This window comes from Gymnoscopelus microlampas (genome assembly GCF_963454915.1).
Source record: "Gymnoscopelus microlampas genome assembly, chromosome: 2".
NCBI classification, from domain to species: domain Eukaryota; kingdom Metazoa; phylum Chordata; class Actinopteri; order Myctophiformes; family Myctophidae; genus Gymnoscopelus; species Gymnoscopelus microlampas.
In genome coordinates, this window is record NC_139939.1 from 33042117 (window position 1) to 33066718 (window position 24602).

The 24602-nt window shown below is 43.5% G+C and overlaps 1 protein-coding gene across 1 annotated transcript in view; it reads right to left on the reverse strand.

The window, feature by feature from the left end:
• xylt1 (xylosyltransferase I) overlaps positions 1-24602 on the reverse strand; it is an 84564-nt gene that overhangs the window by 5294 nt on the left and 54668 nt on the right. The window contains exons 6-10 of the mRNA XM_084078540.1: positions 24258-24474; positions 23676-23852; positions 20570-20835; positions 15006-15204; positions 3167-3500 (exon numbers count right to left, since the gene is read on the reverse strand). Of these exons, the coding sequence (XP_083934666.1) occupies positions 3167-3500; positions 15006-15204; positions 20570-20835; positions 23676-23852; positions 24258-24474 (1193 nt within the window). The remainder of the gene's footprint in view (positions 1-3166; positions 3501-15005; positions 15205-20569; positions 20836-23675; positions 23853-24257; positions 24475-24602) is intronic.

Consider the following 24602-nt stretch of genomic DNA (forward strand, 5'->3'; position numbering starts at 1 on the left):
CCATTTTTTTAAACAATTTTTAATAAAATGCAAATATTACGGCCAAGGTTATAATGCAATCTTGTCATTTATACAGACCTGTTGAAGTAGTATTTGTTTGCCCGCACTGCTAGGACATTGTCAAACTGGCATGCCGTGGATAATGGATAGTATGGATGAGCAACCTTGTGGCTGCTGAATAAGGAACAAAACAAAAATGTTTCCACAATGTTGACTGCAGCCTGAAAAAATATGCTACTGTTAAAGTGAAATCGGTGACGAACGAATTATGTGTCTCCGATGGTGCAATCGATAAGATCTAACAAGGAACATTCTAACAAGTCAAGAGTACAAAAATGTTCAGGGACAGCAGAACTTGCGACAATGTTAGACAACAACTCTTGCAGCACAAATGTAAACGAGTTGGCACAAATATAAAGGAATAAAAGTAGGAAAGGAAGTCATTGTAAAATGTGATTGTTGCAGCTTGTTCGGTATGCTAGAAAGTATTCAACACACATCCACGTCTAACAAAACAGGTAATTATACGTGGGATGAATTAACGTTTGATTTAATTTTAAAAGATGAAAATTACAACATTTTGTTATGGAGTATCTAGCTAACCGATTGTAAATTAACTGATATCAGAGCACTCTATCAAGTCAAAACCAGAGCGCTCTGAAATCAAAGCAGATCCCCAGAGCGTATTTCCAAATACACCCGTAAACCTTACATTTCTTAAAAATAGAATAGTAAAATTCTTTGCATTTGTCAACAATCTATCAACTTTTTTTTCTTATGAATGGCCAAAGTTGGGTATTAATCAAGACTAACACTAGCCAGCCATATCAGACTCTGGAGGGCTGTATTTTGCACGTCTTAAGTAGCAGGTCTTATGACTTAACTAAAACCTGGAGGCGTGGCCAATGTGTTTCGCTATTTTGAGTGGCCAAACAGCATTGGCCACACCTCCAGGTCTTAAGTTAAGTCATAAGACCTGGTACCTAAGACACAAAAAATAGGGCCCACGGTTGTATCTATGTATCTACCATAATCATGCCAATAGACGAAAGGAAATCTAATGATAAAATGATTATATTTCACTGGAATATACTAAACTGGCATGAGAAGAAGAAGAAAGACATTATGCCCCCCCCCCCCCCCCCCCCCCCACACACACACACACACACACACACACACACAAACACGTCCCGCTTTAAAAAATATAGCACCGAACACCCTTCCACGTTCTATGAATATCACACTAACTGGAATACACACCGCCCTGTTGAGAAAAAAAATACTATTATTACAATACTGCTCCTACTGCACTGCATTTGAGCCCATACTTCAGAATGTGGAACCAGTCAGAAATGTAAATTAAATGAGATTAACAATTTTGCCACTGAACTGCAACTGCAAGTTATGACTATGAGTAACAAAAACATTTGTTCAAGGGAAAAAAGTACAGTCTTCTTAATAATAATTCACCCTGCAACTTTCTCCACTCAGGGATTGTGGACTGAGAACAGAGTAAAGAAACAAAAACGTTCATGAAGCCATGATGAATATTTCATGAACATGCACGCATGCGCGCACACACACACACACACACACACACACACACACACACACACACACACACACACACACACACACACACACACACACACACACACACACACACACACACACACACACACACACACACACACACACACCAGATCAACAGAAACCAACCAACAAGAGCCAATGGGAATAAGTAGGGACTTTATTTGTTGTTTCTGTTCATAATTAAATTGGCTCAGTGAGATTATTAAACGGAGCGAAACGTGATTATGCTGCAGCCAGCTCTTCAAATCTCATGTGACTTTCACAGGAAACTGATTGCCAATGGAACAAAGCAATGGAGTCCTGTCCCTTATCCATTCTTGCTGATTGATTTAATTGTCATTGTTTTTGGAGGCCTTTAAATATGCTGTTGTTTAACACTCTATTTAGGATGAATGAGGAGTGTGCTGGGTTATTAGGGGTGACTAGATGACAAACAACCAGGGCCGACGGAGGCCCAGAGGCTTGATTAGAAACAGCACGTTACAAATACAATATGTGTGTGTGTGTGTGTGTGTGTGTGTGTGTGTGTGTGTGTGTGTGTGTGTGTGTGTGTGTGTGTGTGTGTGTGTGTGTGTGTGTGTGTGTGTGTGTGTGTGTGTGTGTGTGTGTGTGTGTGTGTGTTTGTGTGCACGCACCTACACTCCTAAAATAGCAATGATTGTTCCACAGAATGATTGCGCTGTTGTTGTTATGGTTGACTCGGTGTCAAAGTAAATACATTCTCTCCGATCAAGTGATCATAACACAAATTCTGTTATATATATATCTTCCGAATATTCTGCTCTGTGTGCGTGTGTGTGTTTTTACTCTGTGACTCTGTGGCATATGATTAGATTTTTTAATTCTCTTTATGAATCACATTGGGTTTACTTAGAAGTAAACCCAATGTGTGCTTTATATACCAGTGGTTCTCAAACGTTTTTATTTCAAGGAACCCTGTATGGTATGCATTAGGCCACGGACCCCCATAACTCTCAGAGTTACAGATCCTGTAAGGGTCCATTTGGTTCCTAACTATCAATGATTTAGCTGAGGACCCCTAGTCCCCGTGGACCCCACTTTGAGAACCACTGCTTTATAAACAGTGTAAAATCCTGAGTGTTAATGAAATGAACACTGAGGATTGTATGTCTCTAACCCATTCAATCCGGGAACGCATCTGTGTCATTCTGGATTTTAGCAATAGCCATTATTTTATACTCTGGCCATTTAAAAATAGCAGATATACAAGCTCATAGTGTGGCACCGGGTGCAGCGCTATGAGCTTGTACTGTAGATCTTCTATTTTAGGAAAATCATGAAAATGGGTGCAAATCTTTGAATATATATATTTTTAAAGCAAACATTTGTAACTCAAATCTTTGCTTCTGGGGGGTCTCTGGAATAAAATATTTTGAGATGGGGGTCCGCGAACCAAATACATAATAATGTATAATTTTGGCATGAAAAAGTGTGAGAACCACTGTTATTATAGCAACATACGGTTTTCAGAAAACTGATTTAGAAGACATTTGTAGATGCTTTCCCGGATTGAAACGGGTTAAATAAACTTGACTGGACTGGGATGTCTCACCTTGTCGTATGGGCTGGTGTTTGATGTACGCCAGAGGGGCGATGACGAAACGCATCTCGGCCACGGGGCTCCAGTGGTGCAGGATTCGAACGCTCCACACTCCGGGCCTAAGAGGCTGGTTGAGGGGCGGTCGGTAGTGGGTGAACTCGGCACTGGTGTCGATCAGGATGTCGTAGGTGGCTGCTATGACATTGGTGGGGTCGATCCACACCACTGTCACCGTGACGTTGGGTCCCTTTCCCCATTTCTGCATGCCCACCGTCTCGTCCATGGCTCCCATCAGCCCGCCGAAGTTCCGGAACATGCGCTCTTTCGCGTCCCACTCGGTGCCGATCTGATGCATGGGGGAAGGCGGATGGAGAGTGTCAGAGAGATGGGAAATTGAAAGAAAAGAGAGTCAGGATGGAGAGAATGAGTGACAAATTGAGGGAGAAAGAGAGACGGGTAGATAGAATGACGACAGGGTAAACAGAGTACAACCTTAGAGAAATACAGTGAGCTGCATGAAGGCACTACTACCCTGTAAAATAATCTGTGTTCAATTAATTTTGAGCATGTACAAATGGAACCGAATGGACCCATAAGGCTCTCAGATTTTCAACTGGATAAATTAACACTGAGGATTTATACTCTGTCTATGTAACATCAACACAACCAATTCACAAGGAGAATTCCTCGTCAAATGGGTCAACGCAGAGCCTTGTTTTAGACGGTTGCGTCACCTCGGGGGCAGAAAACAGCGCCGGTCACATAGTTCATGTAAACTCGAAATAGTGACGCATTCCGTAAACTTCTGGTTCAGGGCTTTGTCACTATTCACCAATAGAAGGCTCTTTAGAAGACTGGCCCGAAGAAGTGAACGGAGGTAACGCAACTCTCCTTATATGGCTCTGGGTCAACAAAATCATATATGCACTGTATTATAACCAAATGACATTTGGTTACATTTGTACAGGGATTAAACGAACACTCACAGTGTGTGCAGACTGTGCACATGTGAATTGGTCTGTTTACAGCTCCTGATGTGACATCACATGGTTGAGTGCATGTTTAATGTGTCATGTGAGAATGTGGGCAGGGAGCAAACTGAGGGAAGGGCATAGTATGGACTGAAAGTAGACCTCATCTGTATCCCCTTGGGACACGCTTCAATCAATCTGCTAGCTGCACCGAACACACAACAGAGGACAGATAAAAGATGGAGGGGGTGGCCAGTGTGAGAGAGGAATAGAAGAGTAGGCCTATCTATATCTTTGTATATACATTTATTATTTTTTGTTTTATTTCACACTTGCTTTGGCAATGAAAACCTATGCTTCCCATGTCAATAATGGCCCTTTGAATTGAGTTTAAATTAAGTTGAGAGAGAGGAAGGGAGGAAGGAAGGAAGGAAGAAAGGGAGGGAGGGAGGGAGGAAGGGAGTAGGGACAATAGATATGGAGTGGGGAATTGTATACAAGTCCAGCTAATTGCCTTTAATGTCTTCATTGTGGTCAAGACTGTAACTGTAGAGGTTCAGCGTGCCAGTTAGTTTTGTCGATGGTGGGCAGACGATGGGATATTGTGTGGAATGCAAAACAAGAGAGGTAGGTAGATGAAGACTGATGGACAGTAGGAAGACAAAGAGAGACACTGATACACAAACACGGAGATATCGTCAGGCTGGGGTGTCGTGGGCAGAAACCTGAGAAGGACGTCTGCTTTAGGAAGCGCTCATCCTTACACCATCTCATTAACACAGCCTTGCACTGCCGGCCAATCAATGGCTGACTGGAAAATGACTACATTATACCCTGGGAAGTGAGTTTAATGTATAAATAGGCACCAATTGCTCAAATAAGAGTGAGAAAGAAGGAGACAGAAGGTGGAAGGGAGAAAGAGAGAAATTGAGATTGCGTGACTTGGACAGTTTTGTTCATCTGTAAAGAGAGACGCTTTTCATCTCGATCGTTTGACTGACCTTCTGCCAGTTCTGTCCAATGGACCTTGGTTCTTTTACTTTCCATCGCAAAGAGCCACACTAATCAGCTCCATTGTCTGCCACCTAGTTCATTACCTTATTCAAGGCTGACTCTCTGGCACACAGTACATTCCCAATTGATTGGCAGTAGGCTCATTCTAAGTCCCAGACTGAAATGAAAGGCGTATTGACTAAAAAAAATTCTCAACGTAATCCACATGGACAGAGTCTGCAGACAGCCGAATGAAGAGGCTTTAGAGGAGGAAGATGTACGGTGGAACAAGGCAATCCCTGCCTGAGACATGGTGAGGACAGGGAATAGATCAAGACGTTCGATATTTGGGTTATGAGACTGGATGTGGATGCTGCTGTTCATATGCGTGTGCACATACACAGCAATTTACACATTAGCCAATCAGATTCAGCGCCTGTTGAAATAGAGTATGACTTGAAGTAGAGTCAGTATCAATACACAACTCAGGAAGTGTAATTTGTGACAGTGGGATGATTTGACATGCTACAATTCAAAGAGCAAAACGTTTGCACACCTACAGATCGACATGTGCTTTGGAGAAGACCATGTGTCGACTAATGCAGAAAAAAGTACTCCTGCACGCTCTCTTCTACACTGGCAAATAGATTTTTTTATTGGGGACAATACGCAACCCTTCATCAGGTTATCTATATGTTTTTCTATCTGTGTGTGAGGTTTCAGTTCATAGTTGTACTGTACATCACTAACATACAATACATAACTGCAGGTGATGGAAGATGACAACACAAAATAGAAGTGCTTGCTGGTGATGAGTCTGAAGTGGGTCAAAGGAGGATTAACTTCTGGCCCATTTCAGCTTCGGCACATGGCTTACAGTATGACGACCTCCCCACACTCAGCCTGTCCCTTTACTGCTTCTCAGAATCTGACTGTGTCCACTACTCAATCAGCCCTGTGGGTTTATCATCGACCATCAGAGATTAGGACCTTCTATCACTTAGAAGCTTACCTAATCTTAGCCACGATTAATCAGACGATCAGAGATCACTGCCTGTCGTCTGGTGACATCTAAATTCAATGAATGGGCTAAAACTGGGTGTATAAACAATTCAGGTACGAAACTAAACTAACCAACTTTAGGGTGGTCCTTCATATTGGGATGTTGATATGGGCATAGGTTTATCAGCTGCTGTTCCAGCCCATATCTTGAATTTAGATTTCCCCAGACTTATCAGCATTTTCATGCTACTCCTCTGGAACCTGCACGTTCATGCATCTCTCTCTCGCTCTCTCTCTCTCTCTCTCGCACGCGCGCGCACGCACGCACGCACGCACGCACGCACACACCCCCGCCCACACACACACACACACACACACACACACACACACACACACCCCCGCCCCTTGACACCGACGCCAATTGTGCTTGAGGGTAGGGTATACGACTCACGCAGGCGCCTCACAGTACGTTTTAACAGCGGGCGACTCTCCGGACGATCGCCAGACGACATCGTCCAAAATCCATCTTTTCAGATCAACATCGTCCCCCCGCCCACTTCGCCTCTTCGCCCAGCTATCGCCAGTAGTTTCCGGCTCTCATAGACATATAATGCACTTCCGGAGAATACTCTCCTGAATCGCCCGCTGTTAAAACGCACCGTCACTACCATGTGGCCGTGTACGCACCGGCCACAGGCGCTTATCAATGGCCCAACATCGGCCCTGGTGTGTCACAGCCTTTACTCACACTTTTCTTGATCTTGACAATTCAGGTTTTATCCTTGTGACTCAACCCATGACTAAGAACCGCAGTTTCCTGCAGTTAACGACTTAACTCTCATTTTTCTTACTATGCTGATGACTAAGAACTTATTTCTGCTGTCTCACCAGCAGAGAGACATCTGCAAATCACTTGTACATTAGAATGTTCACCCACTTTACTTTCCACATATGCCAAAAATCCCCACCCACTCATTTCAGTGAAAGTTTCTCACCCTGCAGCGCTTCTGGGTATTCATCACGTCACTGAGGTTATAAAACATTCGCTTTAGTGTCCTTCATGTGTTCTACAACACAAACTACCTCCACGTGCGAGCCCATGAGTTGAGCCCATTGGTCAAGCCATTAACTGGTGATGCTAAACTTGCAGTTTCTAAGTTTGCCACTTGTAAACTTTTGCTTCAAAAAGCCCTCCCGTTCCTGGGGGCTTGCTTGGTCACTGCACACTTTATCCTAGCGTCCCGCGTTCTGTTCATTTCTCCATTTGAAGCTGGCACTATAAAAACCCTTCTCACATCATTACAAACTATACTTATTTCCCCTAATGCTGACCTAGCAGCAGCACAAACCCTCTCCCCACGTCACCACCTCACTGGCGCCCAGAGTCTGACACCTCCATAAAACAAGACAGGTCAATTTGATCAGGCAGCGAAGCGGCCAGCCCCAGCCTACAGCTGGCCCTGATTAAAGCCGCAAGGTTTGAAGGCCCCCAGGGCTCTGTTCAGAGGCTTATTAGTGGCACTTTTTTGCCCAGATAATCAAACACAGGTGTTCACTGCAGTACCGGAGGACTCCCTCGGGGCGAGATTTAAAACTACCCAGTGACTATGGGCAAGATGGATGGATGGATGTTAAATAAAGATACAAAGACGAATAGAGGAAGGAAGGTGGTAACCCTGTCTGTCTACAGTCTGCCACTTATGCAGCACACTGACTCTGAATCCTGCAGCACTTTAAGATTAAACAGCCTTGAATCCTGAGCTCCTGTAAAAATCCTATTTCTAAAGAACCTTAAGGCTGAATGAGTCACAAAAGAGAAAAAAGAGGCACATCCATTGAAATAAAGATAAAAGTGTGTGCGTCTCAAACATCCCCTAAGACTTATCTAACTTATCTGAATAAAACTCAATGTCAAATCTGCTCATCAATATACTTATGCAGTGGTATGTAGAGTAATTTGGACTTAATCATGTTGTTCTTCTGTCTGCCTGTAAGACAGCATACACAGTAAACTCATAGGTGATCATGGAAAACAGGCACACCGGTGTGAATCACAGTCAACGGCGTGGCGGGAGGTGCGTGATGACAAGACGTTTGGTATTTTCCAGACTGGAGAAGGGCAGACTAAAGGCCTCTGCAGACAGGGTGCGATTCTTCGCATGGAAAAAACGGACAATATCATTTTTTAAATGAACACATGGTTCTCTATGACCTCATGCACACCGGCTCCGAATTTGCCGTGCGGCAAGTGGCTGCGGCAACAAATCGAACTGGGTTTGTTTAAAACAAACCCAGTTCGATTTGTGCGTATTTTCGCATTCGGTAGAAACTGATTGACTAATCGCACCCTGTCTGCAAAGGCCTTAAGTGTTGAGATTGGTCCAACATGACCAACCAAAACATTGCTTTTTATTACCTTTAAGAGCAGAGCACTTTGCTCAGTGCAACAGTGTCCTGGGAATGTTCACAGTGTCATGGAAGAAACGCCTCAGAAACGTAATTTCGACAACAAGCAACAAATCTACAGCACCACAAACAGACCGCTAAGAGATGATATCTTGGGAGCAAATGTAAAACGCAGTGTTGTCCAATAAACATTATTGAGATTGTTTTGGCTCGTTTCATTCACTGTTATGGTCCAATTACATTTTAGGCAAGCTGGTATGTAGGTCGGCCACAACATCTTAGTTTTGGGGTTCTGAAATGGTCCATTTTAAAGAATTTATAACAAGACTTGGTCTAATAATGGTGTGGCTCCCATGTGGATCTTAGACTTCAAGTGTCAAGAGTCTACTCATGACTTATCTATGAAGTATGACTCAAGGTTTCAGCTCAATCCAATCAACCGCCATGAAGTTAAATATTTAAAAAAATATAAAACGTGGGGGAGAAAGGATTGAGGTACTTCGATGACCTGGCAGCGTGCACAAGAATTTATTTCAAGATAAAATTGTTTATTAACATGTTATAAATGCGCTGTGTAGCGCACTTTCAGTTTCAGCGCCTCTCCCGCCACTGTGTGTGTGTGTGTGTGTGCTCGCGTTGTGCGTGTAATTTTTCCTCTAGTCATAGAGAACGCACGTCTGGTCTAGAGAAACAAATGAGCATTGAAACAGTTTCAAATACAGAATCAATAAGTAGCTTACTGAAAAAAGTATATTTATGCACTCAACACTCAACCTGATTGATGGGCACATTAGAAGTGAGTATACGCAATGCAATACAAATGTAACGTTGTGTGTATACCGTCCACTAAGCACTGGTTGCAGTCTGCCGTTTATTATCCCTTCATCCTCTCTTCTCATCTTGCTGTTTATTCTATGCTTTATGTTTGCAAGGAGCACCCTTCATTCTATTATTGCCTACATTGCGTTGTGGAAATACAATTGTGGACATTTATTTATTTCTTTAGGATACTATTACATTGCAATTAATCTATAACTTAGAAATTCCAATTATATTGAAGATGTGATTGGAGTGTAGCGGGTCATCCTCTGGAGACGCTTGATGCCTCTGTCTCAGTGAAGAGATGGATGTAAAAGGGACAGAGAGTCAGGAGACCATATTTTAAATCCTGGCTTCCCTCCCTCAAAACACAGGCCAATTGTGTTCGTATAGGCGCTCCACAAAGCCGGAAGCGCCACGTGGATTGGAACCCACAACCTCCGAGCAAGGTGGGCAGACACTTTACCACTGCGCCACTCGAGTGCGCTCCTAACTTTTTGAGTTGAGCAGCAGTGCTAACAAGAACATTTTTTATTTCTCCAAGGTTGGCAAGTAATTAATTTTGACCCTTGAATCCCTGTAGGGAAGTTCAGTGGCAAAATTCAGTAGTAGGCAATTGGCACTAAACAAATATGTGCTTAATGTCGGGAGGTGAATGGGCAATCTTAAACCTGGTTAAATCCCCGGGGTCTGTATAGTCTGAAACCAGCTCTGCATACAGAGGACCCTGAGCAGACATCTGCCTGTAGGAGGTCTACGCAGAAGTTGTTTTTTTGTGTCTGTGGCTCCGTGCTTAGCTGTCCATGTGACCTATCCACAAGAAATGTCTAGGACCCCTAAATTGATATGTATTTGGCCGCAGACCCCCATAAGGGTTTTGTAGAGACCCCATAAGCGAAGATTCATGTTGTTAAATTGTTGTTATGTTGTTATTTTGTTAAGATTCTTTGTCATTTTTCAAAAATAGCAAGTCTACAAGCTCACAACGTGTCACACACAATGTGTTGTGAGCTTGTAGATACTGTATGCTATTTTTTAATAGCCAAGTATAAAATAGGGTAAACCGTGGTTAAAGTGGTTAAACCGATTTTATGCTGTATTAACACATTTTGCTTGGACCCCCTGGAACCCTGTCAAGGACCCCTGGGGGTCCCCGGACCCCAGTTTGAGAACTACTGGTCTATAAAATGGGTCTGGTTCACTCTGAGTATGCTTCCACTAGTACAGTACAATCACGGACTATGAAAAGCAAAGATCAGCAGACCTCTCCATCTAGGCTACGTGTCTGCTCCCTGTTGTAAACAACCTTAAGAAATGGTTCAGTGATGAGTCAAGAATACAATCTATCTAGCTGACAATCAGTATGCCTTTTATGAAGGAGAAACTGATATGGATATTATGCCTTCAATATTCTCTGCATGTCATGACGCACAAATTTATCCATTGTCATGTGTGGGTTAGAATGCATGAAAGTATCCTAAAATATACTTCCCAGCTTGAGGGATTAATGCCAAAGTGAAACAGACATGTATAACATACTTTTTGTTTGTGTGATTTTGGACACATCTTCCTGGGTGTACCTCGGCCAACTAAAGTGTGACAAAAATAGCAATGGACGAGTGAGTGACTCCCTAAGCCAGTAGACCTGGTCCAAGCATGCGGGCGGTGGACTGCGGACCCCAAAATTGCTGATTTGCAAACGGCACACTTCCTACTGCATCTTTCCTCCCACACCGGTGCATGTAGAGTCCCCAAAATACCAATCACACAGGCAGAAAAAAACACGCCACTTCGCCTCCGGAAATTGTTAATTCAGCCATTTACTGCACCTGCTCCAAATTATGACCCACAGAGTTGAATTAGTATTGAGGATTTCACTGTGTGCAATCCACTATAATATATATCACATGTGCTGAGCAGCTTCTGTCTTGTTCAGCTTATTTCTAGCAATTTGACTGGCAGGCGCAGCACATTACCTAGACAGAAACTGCACTTCTAGGCTGAGCACCATATCACGGTCAGAATTCAGATCACTTCTCTCTTTCCTTGTCTAGCCTACAAATGTGAGTTGACAGAGTGAGGCTGTAAAGACTTTTTTTTTTTTTTAAATATATTTTTGGGGGCTTTTTATGCCTTTATTGATTGGACAGTAAGCTGACAGGAAATGGGGAGAGAGATGGGGGGAGACCAGGCCCTCAGAGTTGCTGAGAAACGTTGAAGCTGCCACCCCAGTGGCCAAAGCTGGAACTGCAGGCGGGGCGAAATACATGCACGAGCAAAAAATACTGAGATATTTATATATACAAATATATATAATAAAATCACACCCTGTGTGAAGGTAGCGGCGCCTTTGATACATTTTGTCATCGATATGTGTTTATAATGTGTTTATAGCCATGTGTCACGTGAAGCTTGACCAATCACTTTGTTGACGGGTCTGACCAATCAGAGCGTTGACGGGTCTGACCAATCAGAGCGTTGACGGGTCTGACAAATCAGAGCGTTGACGGGTCTGACCAATCAGAGCGTTGACGGGTCTGACCAATCAGAGCGTTGACGGTGAACACGGACAAAGTCAGGTATAGAGCAGGATCCGCTCTATACCTAAAGGTATAGAGCGGCTAGCGCCGCTAATAATATAAATATGTAAACATATTATACATAAATACATATGCATTTGCATATAAATTGCATCTCGAGTGTATTTAATAAATATAAATATAAACACAGGCTCGTTCATGGAGGTAGGTTGTGGCGTAGGACGTAAAAAGGACACCAGTGCGCATGCTCATAACTCTATGGCTGCTCGAAACGTCTCAAAAACTTCTCAATAATTCTACTTCAGGCAGGCTTCCGGGTGCTTCACAACGCCACAGAGCACTTTCATTGAAATGAATAGCTGGGGGCGGGGCAATCCGCCCTCTAGTTATATTATACCTCTATGGGGGATACACCAAGCCCCAAGAACCCAGTGGTTGCATTGAAGCGCATTGGACATGCTGGCCATTCATAGGTACTGCAGCTGGGGCCACTGTACATGAACGAGCGAAAACGGTTTTGACCAATGGGCTCGACTCACGAGCTTGCGCACAAGCTTGTGCACGAGCTTGCGCACAAGCTTGTGCACGAGCTTGCGCACAGGGCTGCACACTTCACAGAAGTGACGCGCAGAAGCCCCAAATAGGCCTCGCCCATCACATTTCCAACCCGGAAGAAGGGATGAATTCGCTTCATGCGCTGGGTGAGAATTCAATGCAAGTGGATGGGAGGGGATATGCGGTTTATGCCTTTATTTTTAAAGAGGTGGTGCCATGGTTTTGCACTTTTTCTGTTTTTCATGTGTCTATGAGGTTGATAGAACTTCATTAAGCCCCCTGGTGGTGTTTTTATGGTGTTTTATGTCTTCTCTGACTATTTTGAGTTTTTTCCTGGAGGCAAAAACCTTGAGGGTCAAACGTGCCAATAGAAAAACAGCACTTTAATGACACAGTAAAATTATACCCTCCCCCTCATTATCATAACACAACAGGTGTGGGCATGAGGAGGAGCAGGGACTAGGACAGGTGGGTGGTGCTAAGGTGGTGGAGGAGGTGCTAAGGTGAGAACCAGGTATACTTAATGAACTAGGCGTGTCCACATAAAACATAATTTTAACACTTTCTGTACACTTTTTTGAAAAAAATCTTCCTCCTAGTATAACCATGATACCTGATGATTATGTTTTAGGGGGGGAGAAAATCCCGGCACCCCGTCTTTAACTCTATGGGAGACACGCTGTCAAGCTGGATTACCAGCATATATGGTATGCGCCTGGACCGCTAGGCCAGCGGGTGCCCCGGCTGTAAAGATTTCTAGACGCATTATAAAGGTTAAATAGTCATGGCTGAAAACATGTAAACAGTTTGGGAACTATGTTTAACTAAATTGTTAGTAAGACCACTTTTTTTAAAACATTTTTGTAATCATATCTGAGTTATGATTTTATGGGCCAGGTTGAAATCATGCCTGATGATGCACCATGGTCCTACTGTAATATGCAAGTGATACAGTGCAAGTGATGATTTCAGCTCCGCCCCTAATAATACACAGAACCAGAGATACTTGTGATGTAGTGTTTCTGTCCTATGAATCCTTTTACGTGTTTCCTTCTTTCTGTGTGTGTGTGTGTGTGTGTGTGTGTGTGTGTGTGTGTGTGTTTTGGCTGTGCAGGTGCCTTGTTTTGAGTTGACGGCACTATCCAATGTGTTGTGGGCGAGGTGGAGGGGTCGGGCACACGAATGAGTGGGGTGGTGGGGGTGCGGGGGGCTTTGGAACTGGAACCGGAATAGGAAATACAGGGACGTGAGTTACATAGTGGCTGCCGTCTTTGTTTATTCAGCATTGCAACGACTGCCTGTCGAGGCCCTTCAGCTCAGTTTTATACTCCATTGTATTTACACTGTCTCGCAACAAAAAAAGTAAATCTACAATCTCACAAGACGCTTGCAAAGCACAACCACACGAAGTGACTCAACATCAAAGAGAAAAGGCAGAGGGAGTAGTTAAAACTAAAAGGCAATGACTGTTAATGCAACTAAAGGTGTTACAAAAAAAACACAACACAAATCGCCAAATGAACACCATGACAAAACACTACACATAAAGTCCCATAACATACTGTAATCCCCTTACGCATTCTGATATTCAAACAACTGTAAACAACTCCACATTTCCTGTGTGCATTCTGGGAAATAAGCAAATATAGCAAGCCTCAGCGGACACGCCCCCAGCGTCCAAGTCAGAGAGAACAGACAGAAAGAAGCCTAATTGTGTCTTTGCCTAATGAAACTTAATTTTCAAAATATGGCAATTTATTTTGTCATTAAAATGTGGCTGGTTGGTTAATAACACATTATTCTGTGGTGTGACAAACTGAGAATACATAATCGTTACATATTATTACTGCTTTACAGCCACTTTAAAGGTCAATTTTTCACAAAAGCCTCAGATTTACAAGATTGAGCCACGGAGGTGAAATGAACAAATTCATTTGTGCAGCCTGGACATGTCAATAGCTTTTCTGCTTGATAAGAATGGACAAGTGATGCGTGAAAAAACGCAGAAAAGAAAACGGTCATTTTGCATTCATACAGCTAATGTTGTCCCTTTCTAAAAAAAAGATGTGCTGGCTGTCACATCTTAAGCCAGGCTATTGTATCCTAAAGAGGGGTTGTGGTGAACAGAAATACAGATTAACATAACAAGACAATCAAGGGAAGCATTCCAGTGTGAAGGTGAGAAGACGTTCCATTAGGAAACAACAAATAAGCAGCACACAAGGCGCTCATCCACATAAGCGCTGATGAATTCAATCAATTTACATTTTACAAGGCCATTACAGGCCCACGTTTAATTGCCTAAAGTCGAGTCGCAACGAGTCTCAGCAAGGTCGCCATAGCAATGAATATAAGGTCACCATGGCAATGAGTTGAATTCCTCACCTCTAATTATGTTCTACAGAGCTGTGTTTTCCCTGTGCGGTGCTTATGATTCTAATTGCGCTCACTCGCCGCGCTGTGAGTGATTGAATGATTGACTCATGCCAAATCAGCAGCTTAAACAGCAAACGTAAATGATACATAAAAGTCAGCCGAACAACACATGGCGATGTGCTGACTCACCTCGGCAAACTGCAGGCGGCTGAATGTGCTGCTGGGAGGGGTCGTGATCTTGAAGTTCTTCCTGGGCGACACCCAGGTCTCCAAGGTTTCCAGCTTGCTCGTTGCCAGGTTGGTGGCATGGTGCTTGACCAGGTAACCCTGGAACTGGTCGGACTGGAAGTAGAGATGGACTGACACTGGGTGGCCCATGGGGAAATACCTGGCAACCCACAGAGCATTCAGAGGAGAGAAAGAGAGAGAGAGAGGAGTCCATTAGCAAACCTGATACGTACCAACCTGCCCGCTGTGCTGTTTTTTAAAGGGCAACCGTGTAAGAGGAGAGGAATATCTAGATCTGGATGGCGACCGGATGGGACTGGCTTTGAGAATGCTAATGTGACTTGATGCTAATGGATGCTCACATTGAAGGTTACTTTGTGGTTGATGTGTTCCATGATTGTGCGACAAGGTGGACATTAATTCAATGACCTTATGAAGCATGTGTTGGTTGGTTGGATATGTGTTCCGACTCGATGTGAAGCGATGTGTACTGTTGATGAAACAAAGAGAGAGCCCAGACCACAGTGGTCTGCTAAGTAATGGGGGGCTTCAAGTTAAGCCCGATTTGTACTTCATGGTTGTACGTGCCGAAAATAGTCAATGTACATTGCACGCGCGCACGCACGCACACACGCATGCATGCGGTGCACGCGACGCACGCACGCACACACACACGTTATAACAAACATTATGAACTAAGTTGAATTGGGTCATGCAGTTAGCAAGAGGCAAGTGCAGGGTCTCACTTTTGAATAAGTCTGTTGTGTAGAAGTCTGTTTTGTTTGTGTGCTGTTGTGCACTGAAGGATGGCTGGCCCTCGGGGCAGGCAACTTCTGGGAAACGGAAATGGTAGCGAGCACAGCTGCCCTCTCCATCTGTTCTCCATCCATCCCTCCTTCTCTCCCAGTTTAGTCATCCTCTACCTCTCTTATGACGTGCACACATATGCAAGAATGCATACATGGGTGGATGGTGGTACATGCATGTATGCATGTATGAATGTATGTACACAAACACTGCGTGTGCACACATAACCACGCGAGTGCATGCATGCGCGTGCCACACATCTAGCCTCCCTGCACACCGGTGCCCACCATCTCATCATTATTCCTGCTGAGGACTACGAGTCAACCCTGTCCTGGCAAATGCTAGCCTGACAAGTAGAACAGCAAATATTTACACCCGCAAGGATAGCACTCCACACTTTCTTTCCGTACCTTATGCCATTTTCTCTTCCTCTTTCTATCTCCTCTCCATTCTGTACCTTTGCTTCAGCCCACCTTCTCCACTGCACTGCTGGTCCCAGAGGACAAGGGACTGCCAGTATTAGAGGTAGAGGCTGAGGATTGAAGCTTAGGCTGTATACAGAAGCTCCTTTCAGACCCCCACCCCCCCTGGAGCCATGCATGTCAAGATGCTGTGAGACTCCAATCAGCCCTGCTCACGGTGGCGGCCCCACCCATCTTTCAGAGGTGTAATTCAATTCTACATGCATGCACACATAAATATGCATAAATGTGTACATGTATACTTGTGTGCACACATGTAAATGCATGAGGAAACACATGCCTACTGTAGTGATCTCCCTTTGCTTGATGTAGGGCAACTATACAGGAAAGTATCTATCTATCTATCTATCTATCTATCTATCTATCTATCTATCTATCTATCTATCTATCTATCTATCTATCTATCTATCTATCTATCTATCTGCCTACATTTACATTTAGACATCTACAACCTTCATTCTCCTTGCTCTTTCGCTCTTTACCAGATGGAGTACAGGAGTAGAAACAGCTGTAGCTGATAGAAGGAGTGGTTTTGAGGTTTGACAGACGGAAACATGTTTCCTCTCTCCACTCAGCTCTACCCACAGGGCTTTGTAGAACACCCACAATGCAGCAGGGGAGCGCTGGCACTGACTGGACATTCTGCTCTACTGGAGCTCTGCTTACGTGGAGCTACTACCAACTCAAAAGGCACACGCTGCCAGCGGTGGGAAGTAACTAAGTACATTTACTCAAGTGCTGTGATTAAGTAGAACGTTTCCAGTAGCCTACTTTTGCTTTCCTTGAGTATTTTCATTTTTTGATACTTTATGCTCCGCTACATCTCAGAGGCCTCCACTACAATTATTTGACAGATTATTTGACACATTCATTAACCATTTAGGCCCTATTTTGTACTTATCTACATGTTGTGAGCTTGTAGAGCTCTACTTTTGAAAGATTTAGAAGACATTCATTTGTGAAATGGGACATTCGGCATAATTACTAAGTAAGTACTTTTACTTTGTTAAAAGGAGTATTTCTAAATTATGGTATTGCTACTTTTACTTGAGTAACACATTTGAGCACTTCTTCCACCACTGCACACCGCAGCAACAAGATGACTGGGGAATTTAAAGCACCACACGCTGTTTTGTCCTCTCCAGTCTCCAACCACCGTCAAAGTACCTTTGAGCAACACTCTCAGCCGTGTCAGTGGAAAGAGACTTTGGTTGCACTAAACCCCATATTCCCAGAACAGTTCAATAACATATGTATGTCTCTTTCAAAATATACCAAAAATAAAAAATAAAATACAATCAATAATTTCAATAGTTTCATTTAAAGGAGAAATCCGGTCATTTTAAGTGTTATGTTTGATGTGTGTCAAATCACTTACCAACGTATAAATGAAAATCGCGTTACTCCACAGAGCCCCCTATCAACCCCCACCGTTGGCATTATAGGAGGATATAGAATAGCCCAAATTCGCCTATTTTAACCAATGCAAAGTCTGTTTTTTTGCTTCTAGTACTCATTGTTGAGTCCCATGATAATGTAACAGGCGCTAAAACTCCCGACAAGCTAACGGCTAATAACAAACGAGCTAACGCTGGGGATGCTTATCTCTCTGCATGGCAGCCCCAGGTTGCCAGGTCGGGAGAGAAACCAGCAACCAGCATTAGCTCGTTCTGTTATTAGCCGTTAGCTTGTCGGGAGTTTTAGCGCCTGTTACATTATCATGGGACTCAACAATGAGTACTAGAAGCAAAAAAACAGACTTTGCATTGGTTAAAATAGGCGAATTTGGGCTATTCTATATCCTCCTATAATGCCAACGGTGGGGGTTGATAGGGGGCTCTGTGGAGTAACGCGATTTTCATTTATACGTTGGTAAGTGATTTGACACACATCAAACATAACACTTAAAATGACCGGATTTCTCCTTTAAAACATATTTTGTATGCTGATGCGTATGCATTTTAAAAATTTAGATACATTTTGGCCAGAGACGAGTGTCAAGATTTTAAAGTAACTATGTAAATGAATGAGAGCAAATCAGGGTATCGTTGGAAAAGAGGATGTCATCAGCAAAACGTCCCTGCATGGGCAATTTTAAAGGTTAAGAAATAGCTCATATTTTAAGTGACATTGGCTCCCAGCAACAGCAGGTAATCATAGACACTCTTCCCAAACATGTGGTTTCAGCACATTTATATGTTTGCGATTCAGCCCGCTTGAGCAGAATAAATCCACAGTTGGGGACTCACATACTAAAACAAAAATACAGTGAATAATACAGTAGACAGATTCTAGCGGTACTTGGTTATACAAGATTCAAAAATACCAGCTATTGAAGACACAACCCTACTAAAATACAATAATGCTGAGAAAAACATTCCTTCTCAACATTAAGCATGGAACCAGAGAAGAAAGTGCGGTTTCCCTTCTAAACTTTGCCACATGCATTTTCAAAGTAACACAAAGCCCACTAATAATACATTGGCGTCAAGGGACCGTTTCTAACACTGTAACCTACATAGACTGATCACCGCAGGCCGGTATAATTGACTGAAATGACATATTATGTTACAAAGCACACTGCATTAACCAGAGTTCCCAGCTGCTTTTTGGGGCTATCTATTGTTCCCAATGATGTGTGCTACTGAAATATGATGCCAACCAGAGAGAAATTCATTGCTGACAAACAAAACCTTTCGTAGGTTTGGGTTACTCATGCTAACCTGAGTGTAAGCAGCTTATACTGTAAATGTGAGATCAATAGAAGTGAGGTCATTATGAATGAACTGCACCTGTGTGGTTGTGGATAGCCGAAGGCGAGGGCTGATACATTATGCCCGAAGCTGTATACCGTGAGTAATAGGTGTAATAGGTTAATTGAACTAGTCGACTTAATCGACTAATAATTGATAATCAATAATTTTATCAAATAATCAATTAGTAGTAATTGATTCTTAGTTTGGGCATGTTCTAATTAGCCTGGCATGGCCAGACTAATATCACTGCGTAGATATTAGTCTGGAATCTCTGTGTGGAACCTGCATTTCCGAGGGGAAAATTAAAAAAATGCCGCTGGTGATAAACCCACCGCATATTTGCATACTGGGCTCTGATTGGTCCCTCACAACTTCGGAGGGAGAGAAATACAATTTCTACTGAGAGGGGCCAGACCTAATCTGCCAAAGTCTTTTTTGCAATGGCAGATTTGTCTGGAACCAGGCTATGGTATAATAGCTTTGAATAATTTATGTCACACGAGAAGTATAAAATAGATTTTAAGTGGTTAATTGTTTTGTTGATAAATAAATAAATTATCAATAGAATAATCGCTGAGAAAGTTGCAGCCCCCAGTCACATGGTGGCGTTTTGTGACCTTGTAGATCTACTATTTTCAAAACCTTTTTGATTTTCAAATTTAATTTGTTTGTTTAATTTGTGTTTTCGCCTATAACGACATGCCAAAAGTTGGGACACCAGGGTTAAAGTAGTTAATTGAATAAATAGATTAACATTACTGTCAACGAGGAACGCCTTAGCAAATTGAATGGTAGTCCTACTGGGATTCACAGACAGCGTGTGGAGGGAGTTGGCTGAAAACAAGGCCAGCATGATGCCGTTATGCAGCATGTATTCTAGTAACCATCGAAGGTCTCTGTTGTCTGCTCTGTGTTTCGGTTCATATGAACACTGGATAAACTCCAGTGTTTCCTCCCCCGTGAATTTTACAAAACCAACGGCAGCAACTGTGTTTGGCGAGTTCCGTCCATGTTTGGCATGGTGAGCTCTTTTAGCAGCAGCAAGGGCGCTTGCAGTGACAGTTCAGCGTGCGCTGGCACTTTAGCTTACACTGACTGGTCAGCTGCTGTAGAACCTCTAGGGATATGGGACAGCTTTTGCTTGCACTGACTTAGCTTGCACTGAGGGATATTCAACCTCCCTGTCATTTTATTTTGTATGTGTGTGTGTGTTTGTGCGTGTGTGTGTGTGTGTGTGTGTGTGTGTGTGTGTGTGTGTGTGTGTGTGTGTGTGTGTGTGTGTGTGTGTGTGTGTGTGTGTGTGTGTGTGTTTGTGTGTGTTTGTGTGTGAGTGTGCGTGTGTGCGTGTGTGCGTGCGTACGCGTGCGTGCGTGTGTGTGTGTGTGTGTGCGTGTGTGCGTGCGTGCCTTCGGCCTGGCGGAGACAAATGTAATTTCCGGTTAATTGCCCAGCCCCAGTACAATATGTAAACAAATCTAACCTGCAGCTATTGTCCTTGGGGTTTCCCTGCAGCGAGGCAGCAGCCCTGGCCAGGCCCAGCCTTGAGAAGGAGTGGTAGTGTGTGAGCTGTGTGTCTGACAGACTGGCCACCCCATCTGGTTCATCATACACTGTCTCCCAGTAGGCCTGGAGGCCCGGGGTCCCCTGGGGGAACGGTCCAAACAGGTAGGAGTCCAGCTGGTTCACTATCTCCTGGTTGACGCTGGCTTCAAACTTCCTGGCAAAGAAGGTGGGCCGAGCTGTTTGCTGCAGAGGACGAGCACAGCAGGGAGAGGAGAGATAAAGAGGGGGGAAAAGAAAGAAGATTAAGAAAATGGTGGCACGTTGAGAGGACAGGGAAACAAAGTGGTGGTGATGTGTGTGGGTGGAAGAGAGCGATAGGGAGAGAGAGAGATACTGAGAGAGAGAGAGAGAGAGAGAGAGAGAGGGAGGCGTACCCTGAAACAGTTTAGCTGGGTTACGTGACACAGTGGCATGTCCGCACAAAGTGTGTGTATTATATCAAAGCTGTTCTCGTTTTATCTCTGGCAGAGCTAATACTATGTCTGTATTATGTTATGTTTATTACGCCTCTGTATCTAGTGCCTGTTGGGCATTCGGGGCCATGGTGCACCCCCTTCCAAAATCTTAGAAGTTTAGATTATGCATTCATTCACAGAGGGAACCTATTTATACAATGTTTAAATAAATACAATATAATATTATTTTTTTCTCTGAGCAGTGACATAACAACTCTGCCATCTCATGAGACACCTCCTAGTCAGAGTTTGTGATTAAGATTTCACATGTGAGGGGTGTCTCAGGGGAGATCTGGGAGGAACCAGTATGCCATGTCGCAATGTGTGTTGATGAAACAATGTGGGGGGCGAGGGTACGGCAAGACAAGACATTTCAAGCATCCGCGTCAGATGTTTTTTTCTTGTGGTGCGATTAAGTGTGTGAGATGATGGACTGATGAAAGGGAGAACATGATATTAATCACTTAAGGCGTATATACTTATTTGACTGGAGTCACCTTCAACATTTCAACAAATGTTCGCCCCAAAAAGGGGCACTAGGGTTCATGTTGTTGATAGTGACCTCTTGCTCATCACCATCCATCCATCTTTTTTCCTTCTTTATCTAATTCAGACATTTGGGATTTTCCATTAGTAACACTGTCTGGCCTCGTCACCCACCCCTCCCCTCCCCTCCCCTCCCCTCCCCTCCGACCACCCACTCTCTCCATCCCACATGCATAGTTGTGTGGTTGTGGTTGACAGTGCATCATGAAAACCACCACCTACACCCTTTGGCAGACACACAACGGTTGCGTTTTAGTTCCAGACACTATTCCGCACATTGCACACCTCTACACTACCTCCTGCAAATGAAGGGAAGGGGGGTTAATCAAGCTGCAGAAAGGCATAAATCTGGCAACAAAGCCTTTTCTCACTTGAGGACTGAGGGTGGGGCTGGGGGACTCAGTATGGTCACACTCTCATTCTGAGACACCACTCCTTAAGTGAGAAATTCTGAACGTGGTAAGCATGAAAGATCTCACTTTGAAAGACACCACATTTATAGCGGGTGCGATGTTTTCAGGTCGCTTGTCTTGTCCGTAATGTGGAGGTCTGGAAGCACCAGAACTTTTTCACCTCGCCTTTCTGTGAGAGACTTTCCACGTGTATCACTGTACACAACCTCTCTTTGTCGACAATATCATTTAGTGAATGTTTTGAAGCCAATTCTATTGGAAATTGCAACTGTTTTCATAACTAGTGTATTTTGAGTTATTATTTTATGTAGGTACTTTTTTCTTTTACTTTTCGCCTTTATTTTGATAGGACAGTGGAGAGAGACAGGAAAAGGGGGAGTGACATGCAGCAAATCCGCCACCAGGCTCGGGAATTGAACCCGGCGGGGACACACTGTCAGGCATCAACGCTTATGTGGTACGCGCCTTAACCACTTGGCAATACAAAACGTTGAAACATTTTGTATTGCTACTAATTTGGACAGGGCTCCTTTAAAAAGAGATCTTGCATCTCAATGGGATTCACCTGTATAAATAAAGGTACAAAACCTAATTACCTAGCTATATCCTCTTCCATTGTACTAAATTATATTCCCTCTCTCACTGGATAGTAAACTAAACACACATTGTCTTATCTGTTTAAAGATTTAAACAGAGACAAACACCCTGAAATAATTATTAGTTATGTCCTATTAACACTGTGGTCTGTCTTGCTCTAAGAGGGACTTAGTATTGGACTACACTTACTGTACAATATATGAGTGGTGACAACCAGACCCAGCAAGACGCCAGGGACCAGCGGTTAGCTCAAGGTTGGCAGAGACCATGGCGTTTACAGAGATGAAGTCACCACCATCATTTTTAATTGTGTGTATACATACTGTAAAGCACTGTATGAGAAAGAGAGTGCATACTGGAAGAACATGACTTGACATGATATTTAACTGTGGCAGAATATTTAGCCTTTTTTTTTAGCTTACTCTTTTAGGAGTTCAGTAACGGTCAGTCGACAACAATATTGGTCGTGTTTTTACGATGTTATCACCACTTTTATTTTAACAAGCTATACGCTCCCTTACAAGCCAGGCTAAATAGATTTTAGTTTGATACTAAATAAAAGATACTACTGTAATGTAATCTTGTACCCTTAATGTAATCTTTCCTCTTTGCAATTATTGCTATTGGCATTATCTTCACACCATACTGAATAGGAGGTCAGTACAGTGCTAATATGTGCGCAATATGTGAGGACAGGACAAGTCAAAGTGAAACCCTGCACTTCCAGCATACTGGTGTGTGTTTGATCATGTGTGCCTACAAACCCACACACGCACACACACGCACACACACGCATCCACACGCATACACACGCACACACACACACACACACACACACACACACACACACACACACACACACACACACACACACACACACACACACACACACACACACACACACACACACACACACACACACACACACACACACACACACACACACACACACACACACAAATGTGTCCATTTGTTTGTCTGCAAGCACCTGCAGTGCCATTATAGAATGTACCTGGAAGCGGTGGAAGTCGGCGGGCTTGAAGTCATTAGGGGAGCATCCGCACCAGTCCACTATGTGTTTATACTGGCATTTACAGCCCAGCTTCCTGTTCCAGTTGGTGATGCGCAAGTTGTTGTCCATCATGCTCTCACAGTGGGCACTGTTCTCCAGCACTGTGTGAAAGAATGACTGGGGATGGAGGGAGAAATAGAGAGAAACAGAGAAAGAAAGAAGGAGAGAGAGAGAGGGAGAAAAGAGAGAGAGAAAGAGGTAATGTGAAACTCGACTGTGAAACAAACTCGACTGTGAAACAAAGAATGTGTATAAGCTCATTAAATAAAAGCTAATTCTGGTATACCATCAGAGAAAAAATTCTCTCACATCCTTAGTGTTATGATTCCATATTGGCTTTCAAAGATTTAATTTGGTACCTCTATACATACTATTTAAAAAAGTGTAGTATACAGTATGAGTCAGACTCAGGCCATACTTGGCAGGTGAACATGACATTAGGCACAGAAATACTTCATCACATGAACATGACAGCGGCGAGTAGCTCTGCATGTATGTGCCCGTGCATCGGTGCATATTTACCTCAGCAGGCAGCAGTGTGTAGGCGTAGAAGCGCTTCATGCTGGTGACCAGGTCATCCTGAGAGTTGATGACATACTCGACGAACATGCGATTCAGCAGGAACCAGTCAGATCCACCGTCTACAGAAATGCCTTCCGGAATTTTACGATCACCCAGCCTCCACATGTGGGTGTCACACTCGAAAAACAGCCGATCCAGGCCCTGCTTGCGAATAAACCTAGTGATCACACACAAAATGTTCTATGGTTAGTCTGCAGTCACTCTCGGTTGCTGCATGAAGTTATTTCAAGCACATTGTATTAAGGTTATGTTATAGGCCAGTGGTTCTCAAAGTGGTGTCGAGGG